This window comes from Camelus bactrianus, chromosome 15, assembly GCF_048773025.1.
Source record: "Camelus bactrianus isolate YW-2024 breed Bactrian camel chromosome 15, ASM4877302v1, whole genome shotgun sequence".
Taxonomy (NCBI): Eukaryota; Metazoa; Chordata; class Mammalia; order Artiodactyla; family Camelidae; genus Camelus; species Camelus bactrianus.
This window is the reverse complement of record NC_133553.1, coordinates 40,804,648-40,827,130: the sequence shown is the minus strand read 5'-3', so window position 1 is coordinate 40,827,130 and position 22,483 is coordinate 40,804,648. Positions and strand designations below refer to the sequence as shown.

The window sequence follows — 22,483 nt, the reverse complement described above, 5'->3', positions numbered from 1 at the left end:
TATTATTACTGCTCAGCTATTTTTCTTTTAATACAGTCAGGTTAGTACCATATTCAATCTTTTCAACAACACTGTTAGCAGTATTACTCTATGGTAAATATTATTTCCATTTTACAAATAAGGTGTTTGAGAGAGTTTCACATCAAGTATTTACAGTCTCATTTCAAGTTATTAACAGAGGAGGGTCCTAGTTCCTTCTGTGATGTTGCACTCATGGATCACATGACTTTTGACTTGGCCTTTCTACTTCCTTACTAAAAGAGCTGACCAAATAAACTTCCAGCACCTCACCACCCCCTACCCCACACCTTCCAAAAAAAAAGAAACTAATGCTTAACTAAACTGGACATTAGACTTTCTGGGTTACTTAGGCAAAAGCCTTCCCACACAGGTTAGGCAGCAAAACATTTGATCTTGTTACTGGAATGTAGAATTCCTTTTGGGTTTGTATCCATTTTTGTTGAGACTTGAGGCAAAATAGCACATCTCTGTAGTAACTATACTCTTGAAGCTTAACTTTTAGACATGCTACGAGAGAGCCAATTTGAGGTTATGCCTAACAAGAATTGTACTTACCCATTTCCTGAAATCTAAAAATATTCTGATTATATTTTGAATATCCTTTTTTTAAAGTGAACTTTTTAAATCGAAGCATAGTATATATATATAGAAAAGTATACAGATTTCTGTTTTGTGTATAACTTGATGGATTTCTTTAGCGTGTACCTTTATTTTAATCCAAATATAAGAATATAAAGAGCAAAATTGCCCAGAAACCATAGTGAAACAGACAAAATTAGAGTCTCTTTTTTTTTTTTTTTTTTTTTTTTTGCCCAGTAGAGCTGTGTGTGTTTGGAGTTTTATGATCTAACCTAGGAATACTAGTTTAAATAGATGATTTTATTCTGTAATTGATGCAAGTGATATGAAAGCAAACAGTAGTATACTACAGAACAGCAACTCATCCTCTCTTTCTCTAGCTCTTTTCTTTTATAAAATGTCTTCCCTGATTCCCTAATTAAGGTCCAGACTTAGCCATATTTGAAGTAGGGGTTAATGAGTAGCTTTGTGGGTTGTTGGAGCTGGAAGGGGCTCAGAGGTCTTGTCACTTAGCCCACTCTTTTGTACTGATGAGAAAATGGAGTACTGGATAAACGACTTTTTGAGGTTATCTGTCTACTCATTGTTGGCCCTGGGATTTAAACCTCACCAGCAGTCTTTTGGTATGCTGTATTACTTAATCTGGGAAGGGCAGATTTAGTCTCAAAGGGAACATGGCTTCTTGGATTCTTCCTCATTACTCAATGATTTTACATAAGACAAGGAGCTTGTTTGTTAGAACTTGATACAAACCCCCTAAAATATATTCTGTTCTTAGTGACTTTCTTCCTTCTATCTTTTTGCCATTACAGCCTGCTGTATCAAATTTAGACCAAAAAAATTGAGGAAGTTAATGTGGTGTGACCATTAATAAATTTCCCCTCCAGGAAATCAGACTAACCCTGTGAATTTATGGAGTAAATGACCAGCATATAATTAAGTTTAGAAACCTGTACTATAACAAGGTAGCTATGCTCACTTCTCAAAGAAATACTGAGATTGAGCTCCTATAAAACAACACCTAGTATTCTTGATGGTGCCTTCCCTACCTGTTCTTCAATATCATTAAAAGCCTATGTTTATTAATTGCCTAATTACACATACTATGCAGTAAGAACTGGATAGACAAAACTTTTCTCTGAAAGTTTAAAATTTAAATAGTCTTGGTTTGGTGTATACTTTTATCTGTGTATTTCTCTGTGTGTATTTATAAAACAACAGATTTAAATCATCATAGAGCTATTCTTTATTCCTAGTAGAGCTTAACTATTACTTCTTTTAAGCAAAGAATGATTTTAACTTCAGATTTCTTCTAAGCTTTCCTTAGCTTAGTATAACCTTTAACAATAAATTAAGAAAATTAAGTTATTCTTTTCTAGTTTGAACTCTTAAAATTCTGCCTAAATAAAAGAAATGATCCTCAAAAGATAAGCCACTGGAAAATCAGATCCATACAGTAAAAAGAATTCTATTTAGATCAGCTGTTTTAAACTTTTGAAATCAGAGTACTAGTTTAGATGAGCCTAATTTAGCTCAGAATGATAACAAACTTATAAATCATCATCATTTACAAAGTGTTTTTACATTATTTCTTAGGATGTATAGAGTGCTGTATTTGGAGATGTTAAGATAGATAAAACAATCCGTTCCTATAAGGAGCTTATTATTGAATAAAAGAAATAGTCATGAGCAAATAATTGCAGCATAATATGCTAGGTCCAGTAATCTTGATGTGAGGTACAAAGCAGTAAAGAGGGTAGAATATCTGATTTTGTCAAACTAAGGGAATCGAAGAAAGCTCTATGAATGGTGTGATTCCCAAATATTAAATGTTAAAGGATTAGTAAGCATTTACTGTAGTGTGTGTGTGTGTGTGTGTATTTGTAAAATCTTAATTTTTGACAAAGGAAATACATGCATGAAAAAACCATGAAGTGTCCAGGAGACAGCTAATAATCTCATATTAGACCTTAAGGGGAAAGGGTGTAGTTTCAGTGTGTAAGGCTGTGGAGATGTAGGCAAAAAAGGAACCTTTTGTGCCTTATTTAGGACCTGTATGTACCGAGTATACTTGTTGAAAAGTTTTAACATAGAGGTAGTTTATTCTATGAAAGATGGACTTGGGTTATAGGAGATTGAGATAGGAAGTCAGTTAAGTCTATTACAGTACATTTATTACAGTAATCCAAGAAAGAGGTGGTAGTCTCTTGAGTTATATAAAAAGTGGGAGAATTTTTTTTTCTCAATCCAGAGACAGGACTTGCCAGGAAAACCAAAGGATCTTAACTGGAAATGCCTTTTTGAATGCTTACACTATGAAAATTAAAATTACAGTTAAGTCAGTTTAATTTATACCTAGCTACCCTCTTTTTAAAAAAAAAACAACTTAATTTTAGAGTGTGTTAGATTTACATAAAAGTTGCAAAGATCGTGCAGAGAGTTCTCCCAACTTTCCCTAGTATTAACATCTTACATAACCATGGGACATTTGTCAAAACTAGGAAGTTAACATTGGTACAATACTGTTAGCTAAACCGAGATTCTTCATTGGGATTTCACCAGTTTACACTAACATTCCCCTTTGTTTTTAGTTTTTTGTTTACACTGATACAAACCACATTTGCTTCCTTCAAGTGCAGTGGTAGTAGTAGTAGTAGCAGCAGCAGCAGTAGTAGTAGTTGTTGTTGTTGTTGTTGTTGTTGTTGTTGTTGTTGTTGTTATAGCAGTTACTTCAAATGCCTTGTAGGGTGGTTAGCACTGTCCCTGGCTTCCACTAGATGCCAGTAATGGCTCCCCAGTTGTGACCACCAGCAATGTCTCCAGACATTGCCAAATGTTTTTTGAGGGGCACAGTCACCCCCAAGTGAGAACCATTGCTTTAAAATGAAAAAATCGGTGGAACTACCTTATGAAATTCCTCTTTATGCCAGTGTTTTCTATAGAACATTGGCTCTGAGGGATGCTAATATGTGATTTGAAAAAAATGAGTTTATGGAAAAAATAATTTGGGGAAGTAGTGAACCAAACAAAACTAGAGAAATCCTATTTCTTCTTTCTCTTCTTGATCCTCCCTCTCCCCTCTGCTACTTTATCTCTTTCCCCTCCCGCTCTCCCCTTCTGGACTTTCTCCACCTTCCTTCTACTCCTCTTCTCTTCCTCCTCCTTTCCCCACATTTTCGTCTTTCTCCAACACCTCCTCCTTCCCTTTCTTCTTCTATTCTTTCTCTATCCCTCCCCCATGGCAGGATTTCTCAGGGCCCTTAACATACCAGTGGCATCGTTAGTTTCCAGGAGACTATATATAGTATATGACATTTCTAAAACTGATTTAACTGTGCAGTGATTTCTTTTTGGAAGTATACTTTGTATAGGACTGTTGTCCAGTGACCCAGCCTTCGGAAAATATGCTGAATTAGGGGTTTTAGGTATAATTATAGAGAAATAGGTCACCTTGTATCCCCGAAACTCAAGAGCTACCTCTCATTGTTAAAGGGGAAGCAGATCATTGGGTTACATATAACTCTTTGAAATGTAGTAGTTTTTGCATATCTGTTTAAAAATGAACCCAAGACATTTTATGTTTACCTAACATTAATTAAGTTATTCTAAATTAAAACGTCTAGCAGTTATTGAACCTTTAAATTTTCACTTTGACGGTTGAGGTTCAAGTTTAATTGTTTTGCTGAATATGGTGGAGTAGCCATTGGCAAGTGCTGTGGTCAGCAGGATAACCAGCAGTAAAGTACAGGGATCAGGGGACTGCAGTGTGGGCCACGGGTTGGCATCCTGTCCCGGGGGAATAATGATTTGGTATGCTAGTTTCTAGCAGACATTCTAGAGCTGTTTATTCTTGGTGATCATGCTCCCATTTTATTTTACTTTTTAAATAATATTATATTTGGGCAAAATACACAAATAATTATACTTCAGTCAGTGTAGGAAGATTAAAAAATATGTTTTAGAAATGATAAGATTTTTAATTTAATGAAATAATTACTAGAATGTTTGTTCCTATAGCTCTAGTAAACATTGAACTAGAAGATGAAAATAGTGAACTTTTTCCCTGTTAGTTATTTTTCTATTCCTTGTCAGATAGAAAGATAATTTCTAAGAATAAGAAAAAATTATTCCAATGATTTGTTGAGTCAGGGAATTAATAGTGTACACTGAATATTTACCTCAGTGATTAATTTTATTTCAATTAAAAAACTCAGAAACAAAGATTTTATAATTCATTGGCCTGCATAAAATGGGCTGGTTTGATTCAAGCCCTTTCCTGTTAGGCAGATGGCTTGGTAAATGACCAAAAGCAAATGCAGATTTACCATAGCAAGAGACACATTCATGGAACAGATAGAAGTCATTTTTCTAATAGACTCTGAATATTCATGCTTTCTTGACAATACTAGACTTAACTAAATAGAATGTTATAAAGGTAAAGTATTTTAGGCATCTTAACAATAAAGTATTAAATATGTAATTATGATTTTTTAATTTCTCATTCTGTAAGTTGGGAAGTCATTTTACATAGAGTGAGTAGAAAATTGTGTTTTAAGCAAGGTGGGAAAGGTGGGTAGACCAGCTTCAAGTAGAGGATAGTACGTAAGAAAGCAGAGAACTCATTTCCTGCATCCATTTTCTTTACGAAGGAGAATTGTTTTCAAACTGGAATCGTAGGGAAAGCATTATTAAGAAAGAATTGAAGTGCAGATAGGTGAGTAAATAATTATAGAACAGCTAGACATTTTAAATGAATCTAAGTTTTTAAACTTATATAAATTATATTTCATTATTATACAAAAATTTAGCAGAAATGAGCATCATCTTCTATCAGTGAGTGTCTTTTGATAAACAGGCGATGTGTCAGAAGATTAGGGATCAGCGTTGACCAGTTCGCAAAGGAAAGGAAAAGGTGATTTCTAGAAAATACAGACCTTTAAACTTGACATCAGTCATCAGTCCCCAGTAAACATCTAGGATAAATTATTAATCAGATAATTAGTGCTTATAAAAAGGAAGTGATTAGCATAACTTTAGGAAGAAGTTATGTCAAATCAATCCTATCTGTCTTCTACTTTTTTTCTTAAAAAAGAAAAAGTCAATTTTACTTATTTACACGTTCACTGAGTTCCAGGAGCAGTTTAAGGTGCTTCACATAAATACACGACAAGATAAAAAAAAAAAAGTAGAAAACAGCTTACGTTTATTGAGCTTATATTGTAGATCCTTTACTAAGCAGTTTACTTGTTATTTCAGTTTATCCTAGGCTGATCCAAAAACTACCATTCAGCCACTTTTTGTAAGATGTGAGGAGTCTCCGCTGCCTGTTCCTTAAGCACTCGGGGCAGGTATTTTACATGAGAGATTCATGTGTGGCAGATGTGAAAATACTTTAGAGGGGTAGTTCCCAAACATTTTGGTCCTAGAACCCCTTTTATTTTACACTCTTAAAAATTATTGAGTACCCCAAAGAGCTTTTGTTTATGTGGGTTATATTTATTGATATTTACTGTACTAGAAATTAAAACAGAAAAATTTGAAACAATACATTTTCCAGTACCTACCAGAAGGAGGACATCATCATAACACTTCCTGTCACCTCTGGAAAACTCCACTGTATCCTCAAGAGAGACAGTGCAAAGGGCAAATAAATTTTTAGTGTTATGACCTTGCTGACCCCCTCAAAGGATCTCCGAAGCCCCCAGATCACACTTTGAGGACCACTGTTCTAGAGAAAGGATTCAGTCTAGAGAGGTCAGGCAATGGAATCCTTCATTACACATATCAAATTGATTGGTTGATTGACTTGCCAGAGTCATGTCTCAGTTTAAGCAAAGACTCAGGTAATTCTGAGCAATCTACATTGTTAGAGTGACATTCATGTCACTAGTGAAAAAAATATTTCCAACGTTCCTTAAGCTCATTAATAAACTCAGTAGTGCAGGTCAAAATAGTTTGTAAGCAAAGCCCTGTAGTAACTGCCTCTGGAGGGTAGACTCCTGATTAGGGTCTTTTCAACCAACCACTTCTGGAGCATGTGTGTGTTGGGAGGGGTGTGTTTCCAGCTAGAAATATGTGTCACACTGCCTATGCTGAAGTAAAACAGTTGAAGGGCTAATAAGGTGCATATCAGAAACAAAGGGATGTGAGTCAAAACTTTTTTTTAAGAATGATATTTAACAAAGACAGAGTCTTCTGCATAGTTTCAGTGAACCATATATACAAATATGGAACTGGAAAGGAAACTCATCTTACCACTTTTATATAAAAAAAGGTCCAGAGGATTTAGGTAACTTCACACTGCAAACCAGCAGTTGAATGCAGTTGCTAAGATACTGAAGACAGCCTTTAGCCAAGTTAATAAAAAAAAAGTGTTCAAATAAAGAGATAATTGTTAGATTCTCTAGAGGATCTAGATTTCTCCCTGTCAAGCAGTCACCATTTATAAGTGCCTCTGTCATTTTGGATGAGGCCACACATCTGCCAGCCCCAGACATCCATTCTAGAGTTATTCAAACAGGACACTGGGCAGCTAGCTCATACTTTACCATCAGCTGTCATGTCTCAGTTTCATTGGGATGTGGACCACCTGTGAACTTTAGGTCCTGATTTCTTTTTCTGGGCCTCACTATCTTCAGCTTTTGTTACTTTTTTTTACTCTGTACTCTAAAGTTCACTGGCCTTCACACTCCGAGGGCTTGTGTTGCCTTGTTACATGCTGCATGGTCCATCGCATCCAACCAAGTCAGCCCACCTCTCAGGTCTAGTTAATCTCACCACCACTGCCACATGTAGTTCACTGCTGATAACAGCTCCACTTTTTAATGCATTGTTCTTGCAGTACTCAGAATAGTGCTTGATTCTGGGTGCCACATTTTAAGAGACATTGACAAACTAGAGACCATCCAGTTAAAGGTTACTAAACTGAGGAGTCTACAAACCACCATTGTTCTACAGTGTGAGCTCAGCCTTTTCTGGCTTCATTTCCTTCCATTGTCTCTGCAGGTAGCCTGTGTTGTGTTCAACTCACACTAAATCACCCACAATCTCTCAAATGTGGCATCTCCTTTCAAATATTCATTCTTCTGCACAGTCCCTTTCCCTGTCTCTTGGTGGTGAATTCCTACTTTAACCTCAAAAACCAACTCAAATGTTTTTTCCTCCCTTAAACTTTCCCTTGACTTTCCTAGTTTTTTACTTCTGGGTTCCCCCAAAACTTTATACATGCCTGGATTATGCACTAATCAAACCATAATCCAGTCCAGGGTCAGCATACCTTTTCTGTAAAGGACCATATAGTAAATATTTTAGGCTTTGTGAGCATTGTGTGTTTGTCTCTGTCGCAACTAACTACTCACCTCTGCTGTTTTTGTACAATAATAACTATAGATAGCATGTAAATTAATAAGTGATACTGTGTTCCAAACTTTATATGTACACTAAAATTTGAATTTCATGTAATTGTTCTGTGTCAAGAAATATTATTCTTCTTTTGACACCCCCCGCATCATTTAAAAATATAAAAACAGCGGGGGGAGGATATAGCTCAAGTAGTAGAGTGCATGCTCAATCCCCAGTACTTCCTCCAAAAAATAAAGTAAGTAAACCTAATTACCTCCCCTCCAAATACACACACACACACACACACACACACACACACACACACACCCATACACCCTCTACCGTTCATAGTTCTTGGGCTGTACAAAATCAAGGACCCACTGGCCATAGTTTGCTGATCCTTGATCTAATTAATTTATTTATTCTTTCAATCATGCATTTATTCATTTATGGGACAAATTTAATTTGCTAGATATCCTTCTAGGCACTGTGAGTCACTAGTGGTGAATGAGACAGTCATATTACTAAGGCAGAATCTTTCTTCTGCATTAGACAGAGCTTGCAGAGTTCAGAGACTTTCTATTCTATCATCCCCCCTCCCCGCAAGTATAGCACATATCCTGGTACATTTTGAGATGAAGTAATGATTCAACAAAGGAATAAGCTATTAAATATTTGCTAATTATTTCTCCTGTGACTGTATAATTATGCTATCTTATTATGTGAGTGTGAGAGAGAAATGCTACTAAGGACAAGTGAGTGGTAAATTTTGACAGGTTATTTTGGAAAGATCTTTGTTGAGTTTAGATATGAGGGTAAAGTTTACATTTTGTCTGTTTTGTCGATGAGAGCACTATCAAAGTGATAAATTTGGGATGTATTGCTGTGATGAATCATCTACATCATTTTTTGGTGTGAACCTTTTAATTAGCATTAAATTTGTATGATACAGTCATAGGGTAAATGGGTAAACTGTGAGGGAGGGGTAGTTTTTAACTAAACAGACATTTTCTCTAATTGAATATGCCTGATGACATCTTTATTTCCTATAAATGATGTATTTTAAGGATTAAAACCTTGGGTTGAGTTATAGTAACACATTATATTAAGTAATTTGTTTACTTGCAGAAATTAGCTTTTCTCTTAGCACATTGCATTTATGTGTTTTTTTAAGGTATGGCATACAACCTTAAAACACTTGTTACTTCAAATAATTTTCATCATGAAAATGTGATGCATGCTTGTTTTCTTTTTATAGGCGAGATAAACTTTGGATATGCATGGAATTTTGTGGCGGTGGTTCTTTACAGGATATTTATCATGGTAAGACCAAAGTTATATGTTAAAAAGATTAAGTAGAATTTCTTAAAATGTAGTCATTTACTATATTAAAACATTAATGTTGTTTTGAGGGAAGTATGTTTTATCATTGCTATTTGGATACATAAAGAAATTTAAGATATATGCAGATGAAAGGAGCATTTGCTTTATAAGAAAATTATATGCAGTTGAATTATTTGCTAAGGCTAAAGAAGACATTACTATATTAGTTAATTCAGTTGTAATAGGATACGGGAAATGATAGATTTTCTGAAATTGTTTTAGAAGGCTTAATGAAGAAAGTGGGCTTTAAGTTGGTCTTTAAAAGTTAGGTAACCTTTGGGGACCAAGAAGAAGAAGTGCATTTTAGGAGATGAAATAGCAGTACAATGACATGAAGGTGTAACATCTGAGAGATCACTCTCACTGGTCTGTCTGGAGTATATATCTGGGGAATGGGGTCAGATACAGAGCCTTGAAAGCCAGATGACAGAACATGAGAACATTTTGCTTTATCAAAAGCTGTATCTTTTTTGAGAATATTTTTTAGTAAGTGTGGCTATTCTTTATATTTAAGAAATTTTTTCATTAATGACATTTTAATTTCAGAAGTTTAGTGAAAATTGAGAGACATTTGACATCATTTTGCATTGCAGAACATAGATAGTATTTCTGGAAGCTTGTTATGAATTCAGAAAGCAGAGTTGGGGGTTTTAGAGCTTGAGCCATCGTCCTCCTTATATTGGTGGCTTTACAATAAATGCTGCATTTTCCTTCACCAAAATACATACATACATGCGAAAAGATGTTTCCCCTCTTTTTTTGTCTTCATTTGGACTAATTTCTCTCTACTATTGTTTCCACACTTAACTGATTTGATTACTTTCTTTCTGCAGTTCTTTCAGCTAGGTCTCCTAGCGGTAAAATTCTGTCTTTGACTCTTATTCTTAAATGACAGTTTAAGTGGTTTAAGGGGCCTAGACCGTTTTCTGTGTTGACAAGTATTTTCTGTCAGCATTCGACCATTGTCTTCTAAGCTGCTGCAGTTGTCGGTACCTCCTGTCAGTCTAACCATTGATCTGTTGCATGTTATCTTTTCTTTTCTAATTGATTGTAAGATTTTTCTCTTCATTTCTAGTGTTTCTGTATCAAAATGTATGTGTAATTTTACTTTTCCTGCTTAAGACTTAAAGTGCTTACTGCCAAGAATTAGTTCTTTCATCAGGTCTAATTATCAATTATTTATCTCTTAAAATATTTACTCCTTCAATTTCTCTGACTTTCCTTCTAGAATTTCAGTTAGATGTACCTTAGATCTTCTCCATGTCTCTTAAAGTCAGGTTCATTTTTTCCACTTTTTAATCCCTCAGAGCACTGAAGATACTCAGAACCATCTTCCAGTTCACTGTATGGCTGTGATTCGTATATCCATTAGGTTTTAATTCTTGGTGACCATATTTTCCATTTCTAGAAATTGTTTGCTTCTGTTTCAGATCTCCCTCCATTTTTTATTTGTTTTACTCTTTTCTTGTAATTTTTCATTCCTTCTTTTACATCTATAGTTTTTTTAAGCATAGTTTTTAGTCTTAGATTATTTAGTAATTCCATCAAATATATATATATGTGTGTGTGTGTGTGTGTGTATGTATAAATATAAAATTGTTATTCCGTTTCAACCCTCTGATGAAAGTAACATAGCAATATGAATTTGTTAATATTGATTTGTTTATGCTGATCAGCCTCTTGGAAGAAATGATGGTTTTTTTAATACCTTGTATGTTCTCAAACGTGCATGCTGGGAATTTACATGCTTATACAAAATCCCAAGCCCTATCTTTCTGTGTATTCAGTCCTTTGATTATACTCAGGTTTCTACCAAATATCCTCCTCATGACAATGTATACTCCTCTTTGGCTACAGTCTACTGTAGACTGCAAAGAAGCAAACAAAAACCCCATAAGCATTGCGGTTGTTAGAAAATAAGAACTTCTCTTTCACCAAATAAGGTAATCCAGGATATTACACTACTACGTTCAATGACATACATGGTGACATACACTCTACATAGAATGACAACATGGTGAAAGAGAGGAGAGAAGGAAAGAGAGAGACATAAGAAGAAATGGAGATACATGTCTTATATGGCTATACAAGTAGACTGTTTCTTTGCAAGTGTATACAAATCATATTTTGATCTGTCATACAAAAATGTTTTTGATTAAAGCCTCCTTTTTAAAAATTATTTCCACTTATTTCTAAAGTACCATTAAGCCAATTTTATATTTTGTCTTACTGTCCTTAATTCCATCGCTTATTCCATATGATTTATTTTAAATCTTCTTAAAAGGGGGAATATATTAGTTATCTATTGCTGTTTAACAGTGCTCTTAAAATTTGCCATCTTAAAGCAAACATTTATTATCTCACTGTTACTGAGGGTCAAGAATTCGGAAATGGCTTAATTGGGTGATTCCCTTATAGGACAGGCCAAAACATCCATAAGACATTTGGTCCATGCCACAAGGTCCTTGAAATTTGGTCCTTTCCAAAACATCCATGAACATACTTGGTTCATGCCGTATAGTTTTGGACAGGACCAACTATGAGGGACTTTTTGGCATGGACCAAATATGAACAAATATCAAGGGCCTTCTGTTGTGAACCAAAAGTCTTAACAGAGGTTTTGGGCAGGCCCAAATGTCCTACGAACCAGATGTCTTTTGGACATTTTGGATAGGACCGAATGTCTGCTAACTAGGTGATTCTAGCTCATGGTCAGTCATGAGGTTGCAGTCAAGCTCTTGGCTGGGGCTGTTGTCATCTGAAGGCTTGACTAAGGTTGAAGAATTTACTTTCAAGATGATTCACTTAACATGGTTTTGGCAGAATGTTTCACTTCCTTGATAGCTGTTGGCCAGAGGTCTCAGTTCTCGTCATGTGCATCTCAACATAGAACAGCTTGAGTATCTTCACAGTGTGGCCCCTGGCCTCTTCCAGAGCAGATGACCCCAAAGGGCAAGGACAAAGCCACAAACCTTTTATGGAGTAGTCTCAGAGATTACATTCTGTCACTTCCACCACAATTTGTTCTTTAGAAGCAAGTCATTTCTGTCTAGCCACACTCAGGAAGGGAATTAAGTTCTGCCTCTGGAGGGGGATGTATCAGAGAATTCACAGACATATTTTAACCACAAGGACTGGGGACAGTGGGGCAGATTTTAAATTTACATTTTTTCGTAAGTTCCTTCTCCTCTCCTTTGATTTACTTTTTCTTTGAAGAACTAACGTTAGAACATTTTATTGTCTCAACATAATAGATTTTTTGGTCTCTATTTTTCATTGACTATTTTTCCTTCTTTTTAATAACTTCCTACATTCTATTTATGGTGAATTGTTTTCTCATTTATTTCATAATTTTGAGATCTTCAGTGGGAATTCCATATAGCTTTTGAGAGTACGTCCTTCTAACTGTTGGGTTTTTTCCCTCGGACCCCAATGACCTCATTGTTGTTGATATATATTTGAACCCTAAACCTGAGTGAAGAAGAGGCCTGTGGTGACAAATTCTATGAGGAGACTTCTTCCCCCTGTCCAGATCCCAGGCCGTGACATACAAATCCTTCCTTAGTCATCTCCCGGTGCTTGTCTACAATTTTAATGAGGATCTAGGCCTTTGAGGATTCTGGTTTTATGTGGGTGTTTGTTTTAACTCTTCCTCTACAGACATATAGCTTTTTCTTCTGTGCCCATATAGGGGATAAAACTGAAGCCCTATCTTGCCAGAATTGGCCTTCCCCTAAGAGGCAAATAGAATATTTGACACGTTTATCATTCTGTTTTTCATTCCGCCCCCCTACTTTTTTTTTTTCTTCTTCTGGGAAAGTCTCTTACTGTTTATGAGCTTAGTGAGGCATTTAAAAGATTATTTTAAAATATTTTTCCTATCATTTCTAGGTGTTATTTTCAACATTTTTAGGTTGTCTTGTTTGCCATATTGTGGGAACAGATCTCAACAAGGCCTATCTTACTAGATGAGAGTGGGCTTACAAGCCACAGAAATTAGTTACTATAAGGATTATCCTCCAATATTTAAACTTAGCCTTGTCCCTTAAAGAATCTAAGTGAAATAAATTTCTCTCTGCCACAATTGTAAAATACAAGTACTGTGAACTACACATTTTTACAGAAGTGTTAAAGTTTGTGTAAATGTGAGCTCACTATCTAGCACACAATTTCATGGTTAGAATTTAATTCAATTTCTAGAATAGCTCCTCCCACCTAACTTACTTCTATATTTTAAAGTGATTTAATAGCAAAAAAGAGAAAACTATTTAAATGTCCTTCATAGTTGATAGATGCACACAGAGGAAATACTATTCAAATATGATGATATGATTAAACTATATATATTGATATAGTAAATGAAAAAGGCAAGTTTCAGAATTGTATGTGATAAGATTCCATTTATGTTTATGTGTGTGTAGTAGATTATAGGCCAAACTGTAGATATTGTTTATTATTGAGTAATACTAGTTTGGATAAGGAAGAAACCTGTCTCTATTGATTGGAATGTTTTATAGTGATCATGCATTAATTTTATACTTACAAAGTTAATAATTTTAGAGAAAAATTACTGATTTTTAACTTAACCATAATACATGTTGCGTGTCAATTTTTTACAAAAAGCTTTAACGAAAACTAGCTAAACTTTTGGCCATGCTTGCTTTCTTTTAACATTTAAGAGGTAATATGATCAGGTGTAAAAGTGAAAATGCAATTAAGTTCAGTGACTATTTCAGTGTTTCATTCATTCATTCATTCAGTTTTTTTTCCCATATTAAGTCATTTTATTTTTGAAAGAGTCTTATGATGACAGTTCACTCTCCCACATTTTATAAACATTTATTGAGCACCTTTTCCATGCCTGGCACTGTTCTAAACACTGGGTATACAATGAACAAATGAGATTTTTAAAAATTCCTGCTCTCATGGAGGTTAATATTTTAGTAGATTTGTTTAAGTATGTTAAACTGCTGCTTCATGAAACTTGTACAGCTTTGTCTCTTACTGAAAATACATGCTTTAACTGATTTTATTAATATTAATTTTCTTCTTTTATAGTAACGGGACCTCTTTCAGAACTGCAGATTGCATATGTTAGCAGAGAAACACTACAGGTAAATCCAGTGCGAATTAAGAAGTAATGTTCTTTATTAAACTGAATGTTTGATTATTGTATATTATTTGTTAAGTAAAGGTTAAACATTCTAACTTGGCAAACTCTTGAATTTAATACATTTTAAAGTTGTTTTTGTTATAAACTCAAATTATATTTGCAAATAAATACTTTAAAGCTTCAGTATGATAATATACCTACTAAAATTCAAGCACTATGGATTTGTTATTTATTTATTTTTAATTCCTCTTAATACCAAAGAAAGGCTTGAAAATTAAGTACTCTTATGAGTTTGAAACTCATTCTGATACTCATTGTTTTTAATATATATTTTTTAAAAATTGTTTAAAACTATTTGCAGAGTTTAATGAAAATTATTTGTCTTAGGAAAACTGGTCATTCAAACTGAGCTTTGCTTCCTTCACTTTCTTGATTCTTTTGTCTTTTAGGATATTCCAGTAAGATAAATTGATTAATACTAGAACTTTATATAATGAGTAAATAAGTAAGAGAGAATGCTACTCAGTTGATCCCTTTAAATTCCAAAGTGTGCTCTATATTAAAATCTTGTTAATTTTTTTTTTTAATTCCAGGGATTATACTATCTTCACAGTAAAGGAAAAATGCACAGAGATATAAAGGTATATACATCATATGTTTAATCTCATGGCCCTCTCTTAATTTTTAAATATCCTAATCAAACTGTTGAGCATAATTGTCTTGATTATTCTGTTTGATGAACTTAACTGTCTACATGTGTTATGATAATAAAATTGAGTGATAATTTGAAGGGTTTTATTTTTTATAGTACCTCTTTTGAGATACAGTTCACATACCATAAAATTCATCCTTTTAAAATGCACAATTGTGAATTCATGCTTTAATCATATTTTAATTTTTTTATTTATTTATTTATTTATTTATTTATTTATTTATTTATTTATTTATTTATTTATTTATTTATAAAACACAAATAAAGTCCATAGCTTCCATCAAGTTACAGTCTTTAGGAAATTTCATGCTTTGAATGTTATAGTAAACTTTGGCAATCTTAAGAAACTGTCATTAATAATGTGTCAAAATGGATAAATTAAACTTTGACATTTTCTGCTCGTCTTTAATAGGCAGAGGAGAGCAGGTGCACTGGGCATACTGTGCTAAACCATTGCTGTGGCAGGACTCTGATATTATTTCCAAAGATACTGTCACCTCCCCACCTTAGATATTTTCTCTGTTCATTTTTCTTTTCCGTTCTTCCTCCTCATTCATCTTTCCTTGTACTTCTTCTTTCCCCCTTTTGTTTTCTGCAGTTTTCTCTAGCGAAAAGATTCTAACCCTTTTTTTGTTTGGGGGAGGGCTTGGGTTGGGGAACCACTATGCTCTTTGAGTCTCTGATGAAAGCTGTGGACTCTGCTCAGAAAATGTCCTTGTGCACATGCCTTCAAATTTCACATGAAATTTCAGTGGGCTCTCAGATCACCAGCTGAAATTCTCTGCTTTAAGTATTATTCATAAGCCACTTAAAAGATGTAAGCAAAGAGCATTGGATTCAAAGGTAGGAGAGATCAGAAGAATATGAGTAACTCAAGAAAGATTCTGTGTCATTAGCACTTAAATAATCTGGAAGGATTGATAGATTTTTGTCAGAAATGGATGTTGGAGTGCCTTCCATACAGAGGGAACAATGTGAGCAAAGATACAGAGGTCAGGAAATGTGGGGTCATTTTAGGGGGCATAAAAGCTGCACTGTTTTTGAAGAGGAGAGACTGGAGGAGAGTGGCAAGAGATGGGGTTGGCCAGGTGGCGTGGTGCTCCATTGTGCAGGAACCTGTGGGCTGAACTTCATAGTTGGGGCCTAATTGGGTAGCTCCTGACCACTGCCACTATTGCTACCATGTCTGAGTCACCACTGTGTTGTATCTCACCTGCGCTTAGGGAATGGCCTTCTAACTGTTCTCCCTGCTCCCATTCTTGAGTGGTTCTGCAGGCACTTTTCTACCTCACAACCGAAGCAATCTTCTTAAGTCAGATCTTGTCTCTCTCCTGCTTGTAAGCCACCATTGGCTTCCCCTCACACTCAGTATAAAATCCAGATGTTTTACCATGGCCTATAAGGTTATGCATGATCTGGCTCCTGCTCTCCTCTCTGACCTCATCTCACATTCCTCTTCGTTTTGCTCATTCTGTTTCAGCCACGCTAAACTTGCTATTTCTGGAATATGTCAGGTTCCTTCTGGTCCTAGGACTTCATATTTGCTGTCCCCACTTTCTGGAATGTTCTTCTGGATTTTGGCACACCTCTGCACCCTCTCTTCATCTAGATCTCTGCTCAGCTGCTACTGCCTTAGAGAGGTCTTCCCTTCCTAGTTTATTTATATTCAGAGTACTTGTCTCTACCTGGCTTTGAATCATTTGTTGATTCATTCATTTATTCATTCGTGTGTGTGTGTGTTATGTATTCATGTTTAGATTTTCTTTCTCTCCTACTTGGATGTAAACTCCATGAGAACTGGAACTTACTCACTACTGTCACCCCAGAGCTTAAAATAGCATGTGGTTGCTAGTAATCTCTCAGGGAGTGAGGGATGAGTGGATGCATAGATGGATGGATGGAAGTAAGCATCAAAGGCCACAAGTGCAGGTGATCTGATATAAACTGTAATTTAGAAAAATTACTTTAGAGCTGAGGAAAGACCAAACTGAAGATGCTGGCAGAAATCTAGATAGCTAGGACCTAAATCAAGTTGAAATCTCTACTCTGGTTTCTTCTTTCTCCTTTTTCTCACTTCTCTCATTATCTCTTAGGGTTGTAGTAATATCAGCGGGTGCACATTTTGGTTATTTCTTCCCCTTTTGGGAGCTGAAGGGTGCTTTCATAGTATTTTTCCCCTGAACTTATGGTTAGATGGTTGATGGCTCTCTGAACTACAGAGGCTGCTTACTTTTGCTTGCTCATTTAAAAGTTGCAGAAAAGGAGTGGCGGGGGGGGTGTAAAAGCCTGTGCTTTGAGTTTTTTTTAAGATGAAGTGGTTATTATCTTTCTTGAGCTTAGGTCAAGAAGCAAAGTGGCCAAAATGCTACAAGGTTCACAGTGACATTTCAATTCTCTGGGCCTGTGGCAAGTTGTTTATGTACTGAATGGGCCTAAACTCTGGGCAGACACATTAGAATGGACTACCCCATGGACTAAGCAGCAAGGTTCAGCCTTACACACTAGCACTGGTTTAGGTGATGCTGATTTCCTAGGAAAGGAGATGTGTTTCGGTGTTTTTGAATGGGAAATAGCAGTGAAGTTTAAAATGTAATTCAAGGAATTGGAATTCCATTGTAGTGACAGTGATCAGAAAGAAAAAAACATTTAGGTGAAAATATGTCACTTTCATAATAATATTCATATTGTTAATAGCTTTTTACAAGGCAGAACATTTTATAAGGATAGTTAAATTGCCTAAAAAATGGACAGTAAATTTTCCTTTGAATATAGTAATGAATTAACATTTTAATTGTGCATGCTTTAAATTTTAAGTATTTCTAGATCTAAGGCTGTCACGTGATTATTTTAAAGACATATATTTATTCTGTTATATATGCTGTCTGATAAAATGTTTCCTCCTTTAACTAAAATGTTCTCACTTTGAAGGGAGCTAACATACTTCTAACGGATAATGGTCATGTGAAATTGGGTGAGTAAATTTGAATTTTGTCACTTGTACAAATTTATTCCAAAACATAGTAAGTTTATATTTTCCTCTTTAGGACTAGATTTCCCCTCCCTCAGTAGCGTCTATGTATTTTTAGGTGGAAATCTCATTGCAAGACATATGTAATCTTTCTGTATTTGTTTCCTCTTCTCTTTTTGTTAAAAAAAAATTTAACTTTATTTGGGGGAGGGGTGGTAATTAGGTTATTTATATATTTATTTATTTTAATGAAGGTACTGGGGATTGAACCCAGGATCTCCTGCCTGCCAAGCACACACCTTACCACTGAATTATACCCTCCCCTCTGTTCCCTCTTAAATGGGAATAAAGTTTGTCCTTCACATATGACAAATTTGTTGTAAAGATATAATGAAATACTATTCCTTGGAAATTCTTTCACCTTAACTCCAGGAATGGGATTTCTAATAAGAAATCTGTACAGAATTATCTTGGAACCAAAAAACAAGGAGAATAAACAAAAGCCAAAAAAATCAGTAATGCCCAAATCCTACCTACTTAACATAAGCTTTCAAAATAAAACACAGTATTACTTACATAAGAATGTACTATAGATGCTGAACAGTGCTTTATTTGAAACTGTAACTTTTATTTTGTTAACTTTTGGTTGTCAAGTTATGATTAAAACAGAGTTCAAAACTTAATAACTTAATTTGAAAGTCTGACCAGAAAACATGTATAATATAGTAACTTTATAAAAAGTCAGGTCTGTGATGTCTGTTAGATATAAATGTTAATAACATTTATGTTATTATATGTTAATAAATGTTAATAGTAAACATGAAAGTTATTTTGAAGTGTATATTACTATAAGACCAATATTCAAAAAAATATTTCTCTTATAAAAACATGAATAAAACTGTTTTGAAGTATAGCCTATAATAGAACTAATCAGATTTAAAAGTATGATAAAATTTGCCTAAGCCACCTCTAAGTACTGGAAAAGCAGTTGTCTAACTATTGATGGCTTAGTGAACAATTTCCATCAGCAGTTCAATATTTTTTGTCAATATTATGTGCCTTATTTCTGTGAAATTAGTTTAATGAAAATAATTATTGAAAATTTCTTCTCATGTTACTTTAATTTTACTTTTTTTGTTTTCTAAATGTTTCTTTTTTTTTTTAATAGCTGATTTTGGAGTATCTGCTCAGATAACAGCTACAATTGCCAAGCGGAAGTCTTTCATTGGTACACCATATTGGTAATTGTATTTTAATCAATAATTTAACTTTTTGTTTTTCTATCATTGTATACAGTGTTTATTAAAAAAATAGACTGGTCAAAATTATTGGGACTGAAAACAGATTAAGGAGATCATTAACAGGTTAACTAATTTAGGCATGTAAATTTGTGGATGGAACACACAGCCATAGAATATTCTACCATGCTAATTTTCATGCAGTGGAAAAAGCTTTAAAGATTGATACAGCTTTTGGAAACCTTGATATAGTTCCAGTTTTGCTAGAAAAACCCAACTCTTGATCCTACACATATCACATGTATTTTCACAGATAAGTCCATATTCTGACAAATTTTTCAGCATTTTATTATTTACAATATTGAACATTTTTGACATATCTTGGTTGCACACAAGATCAAATACATATTTCTTGGCATTTGGAGGCTTCCAGTATCTGATCTGCTTCGTTAACCTTAAGTCCTACCGGTTGCCTCCACAGACCTTCCTCTCTAGCTGTGTTTGTCTGCTTGGTGTTCTTTGCCCAGTCTATAAAAGCTATCTTATTCATTCATTTATTTATTCAGTAAATGCTTTTGACCACTTACTGTGTGCCAGGTATGCTATTAGTCATTGTGAATATAGTGGTGGACAGGTCTAGAGCTCTTTTGTGCACACCATTACTTTGAAGTAACAGCACTCTGGAGATCTTACATTCCTTCAGCCCAAGAGCTCCCCTTTCTCTCCTGTTGCCCTGGTCTGCCTCCTCAGCAGTCAGGTAACACTAACCTGGATGACTTATTTTCTTGCTTAGGATATGATGTATACCATTTTTAATATTGATTTGTCTTTTTATCAAATAGATCCATATTTTAAAAGTCAAATAGTGCTAAAGAGAAAAATTTCGTATAAAATTTTATGACATAGAAATTCTTCTAGTTGTGCCTGCTGCCACCTGTAGCATGGTCTACTATTATTTATAGGCTTTGTGCTATGATAGGTGGAGGTTTTAGCTCTCTTCATTCATCATCCAGTCTTCTCATCCTTTCAGCGTACTTGCCGAGTCAGTTATTATACTATTATTACACTTACTATCTTGAAATTTTTTCTATATTTAATAATTTCTTCATTTTTCATCTCCTTAGCTTTTATTTTTGGTCCCTGGCCAAGACTTCCATACCTTCACACATTCTGCAGTCTGTGAGATGCCTCTATACAGTTTTCCACACCATAAAGCCTATCAAATTATCTGTCAGTCCCGATTTTTGTTTGTTTTTGCTTTGTTTTAAATTTTTTTTCTTACTAAGTTCTTTCCCTACTATTCCAATCTGAATTGTTTATTTTCTAGGTGTTTTGTATAGCTTCACCCTGGGAATTTTTCATATTCAGCTTGGAAATTCATTTTCTGGAATCCAGGTCTTCCTCTTTCATTAATGTCTCCCTCTCACATGTTTTGGTAACTTCCTGAGAAATTTGAGGAGAAAAATTTTGAGGCTCTGCGTGTCTAGCCTCACACTTGATTGATAATTTGGGTGAATATAGAATTCTAGGTTGGAGTTGTGAAGCATTTCTCTAGTGTCGTCTTTTCTCTGATGCTGATGGGAAGTGTGATGCCATTATGATAGATGATATTTGAGCGTAACCCCTCCCTGCTAGAGTCTTCGTGGTTTGGTATTCCATAGTGATATACCTCATAATGTTTTTGTTTGTTCTTTCTACCTTTATTCATTGTACTTGGTATTTGTGCTTTTCAATCAAGATTCATGTCTTTCAGTTCTTGGATATATTCTTGTATTATTTCTTGATAGTTTCTTTGCCATACTTTTTCCTACTTTCTTTCTGGAACTCATTATAATAATAATGTTATATCTTGGACCACTTGAATGAATCTATTAATTTTCTTAAACTTCCTCTCACTTTTTTTTTTACTACCAGTTTCTCACTTTTTAAAAATCATTTTTGTTGTACTTTAAGATTTCCTTGGCTTTTGAGACTCATGCTTTCATGATGGAGGCTTCCTTCAGATGTCTATTAATCCTTGTCTTCTGGTTTACATTGAAGAGCAAGGCACTTAAATCTGTCATACCTCTGTGTTTGTGGGAGTTAGCATATAAACCTGGTTTTTAGTGTTCCAGAACTGAGCAAGTGAAGGAAGCCAAGGAACTCATTGTTCTGTACACAGACTTCTGCTGCTTCCAACCCCCACTCTCCCTTATTCCTGATGTCTCTCAGTCTGAAGCCTCTCATTCAATTTTCCTTGGTCTTTATGCAGTAGGAACGGCAAAGGAGTAGTTGCTGGACCTTAATGGACGAGAAAAGGAATCTGGAGGACTAAGTGTTCATTATTTAGACTTGACATTTTCAAATACACCTGTTTTTAGCCCCAGTGTTAACTCTGCTTTTGTAAGTTTGTAACCCTAATTTGTAAACCTTTCTGAGATTCTTAGGGGTTAAGAACCAGCTAGTTGGAATCTAGTCATCAATAAAGTAGTAACTGACATACATTAAATTTTACTCATTTCTGGGGTTCTTAGCTTGCTGGTTGTTCTCCTCTGCACACAGTTACGTTTGTCCTTCCTCCTCTTTGCCACATCATTTGCTGTCATTTTCAGTCCAAATATGTCTTCTGGATTTTTCAAAGATAGTATGTTTATATTTTTTTGTTTGTTTGTTTGTTCTTCTTATTGTTTAGGGTTGATTTTTGAGAGGATTAAGAGTTTAAAGAGCTGTATATTACTATTTTTAGGTACTCTGTCTCCTCAGTTTGATTTTAAACATCTGGAGGAGCTCTCATTGAGTCTCCAGGGCCCAGCATGGTTCTCTGTACATACTTAGTAAATGTTTGTTGATAACTGATCTCCAGCTGTGGCTTCAGAGATTAAAAACTAATGTCATTTTTTTAATGATGGAGTAGGTAATATCTTGGGAGTATGTGAAATTGTGAATCAGGCAGAGAAACATTTTGGAATACTCCCCCTCTTCAGCTCTTTCTAGGGTCATGTCTTTCCCACCTAAACTCTCAGGATATAAAATCGAATGGAATCTCTCATTCATTTGACTAAGGTCAGCACAGTTAATCAGTTAATCAAAAAAGTCTGTTGAATTGGAAAAAAAAAAAATCTCGAAATTAATGTACTACACCTGTACCT

The 22,483-nt window shown here is 34.8% G+C and overlaps 1 protein-coding gene across 4 annotated transcripts in view; it reads left to right on the top strand.

Moving 5' to 3' along the window:
• The window catches only part of MAP4K3 (mitogen-activated protein kinase kinase kinase kinase 3), a 155,582-nt gene that overhangs the window by 74,463 nt on the left and 58,636 nt on the right, over positions 1 to 22,483 (top strand). For all 4 annotated transcript variants that reach the window (XR_012511878.1, XM_074378754.1, XM_074378755.1 and 1 more), the window contains 5 exons: positions 9,200 to 9,264; positions 14,383 to 14,438; positions 15,031 to 15,078; positions 18,078 to 18,120; positions 19,286 to 19,358. Coding sequence is in view for 3 of the 4 variants with exons in the window: in XM_074378754.1 (XP_074234855.1) it covers positions 9,200 to 9,264; positions 14,383 to 14,438; positions 15,031 to 15,078; positions 18,078 to 18,120; positions 19,286 to 19,358 (285 nt within the window). In the remaining variant the exon portion in view is untranslated. The remainder of the gene's footprint in view (positions 1 to 9,199; positions 9,265 to 14,382; positions 14,439 to 15,030; positions 15,079 to 18,077; positions 18,121 to 19,285; positions 19,359 to 22,483) is intronic.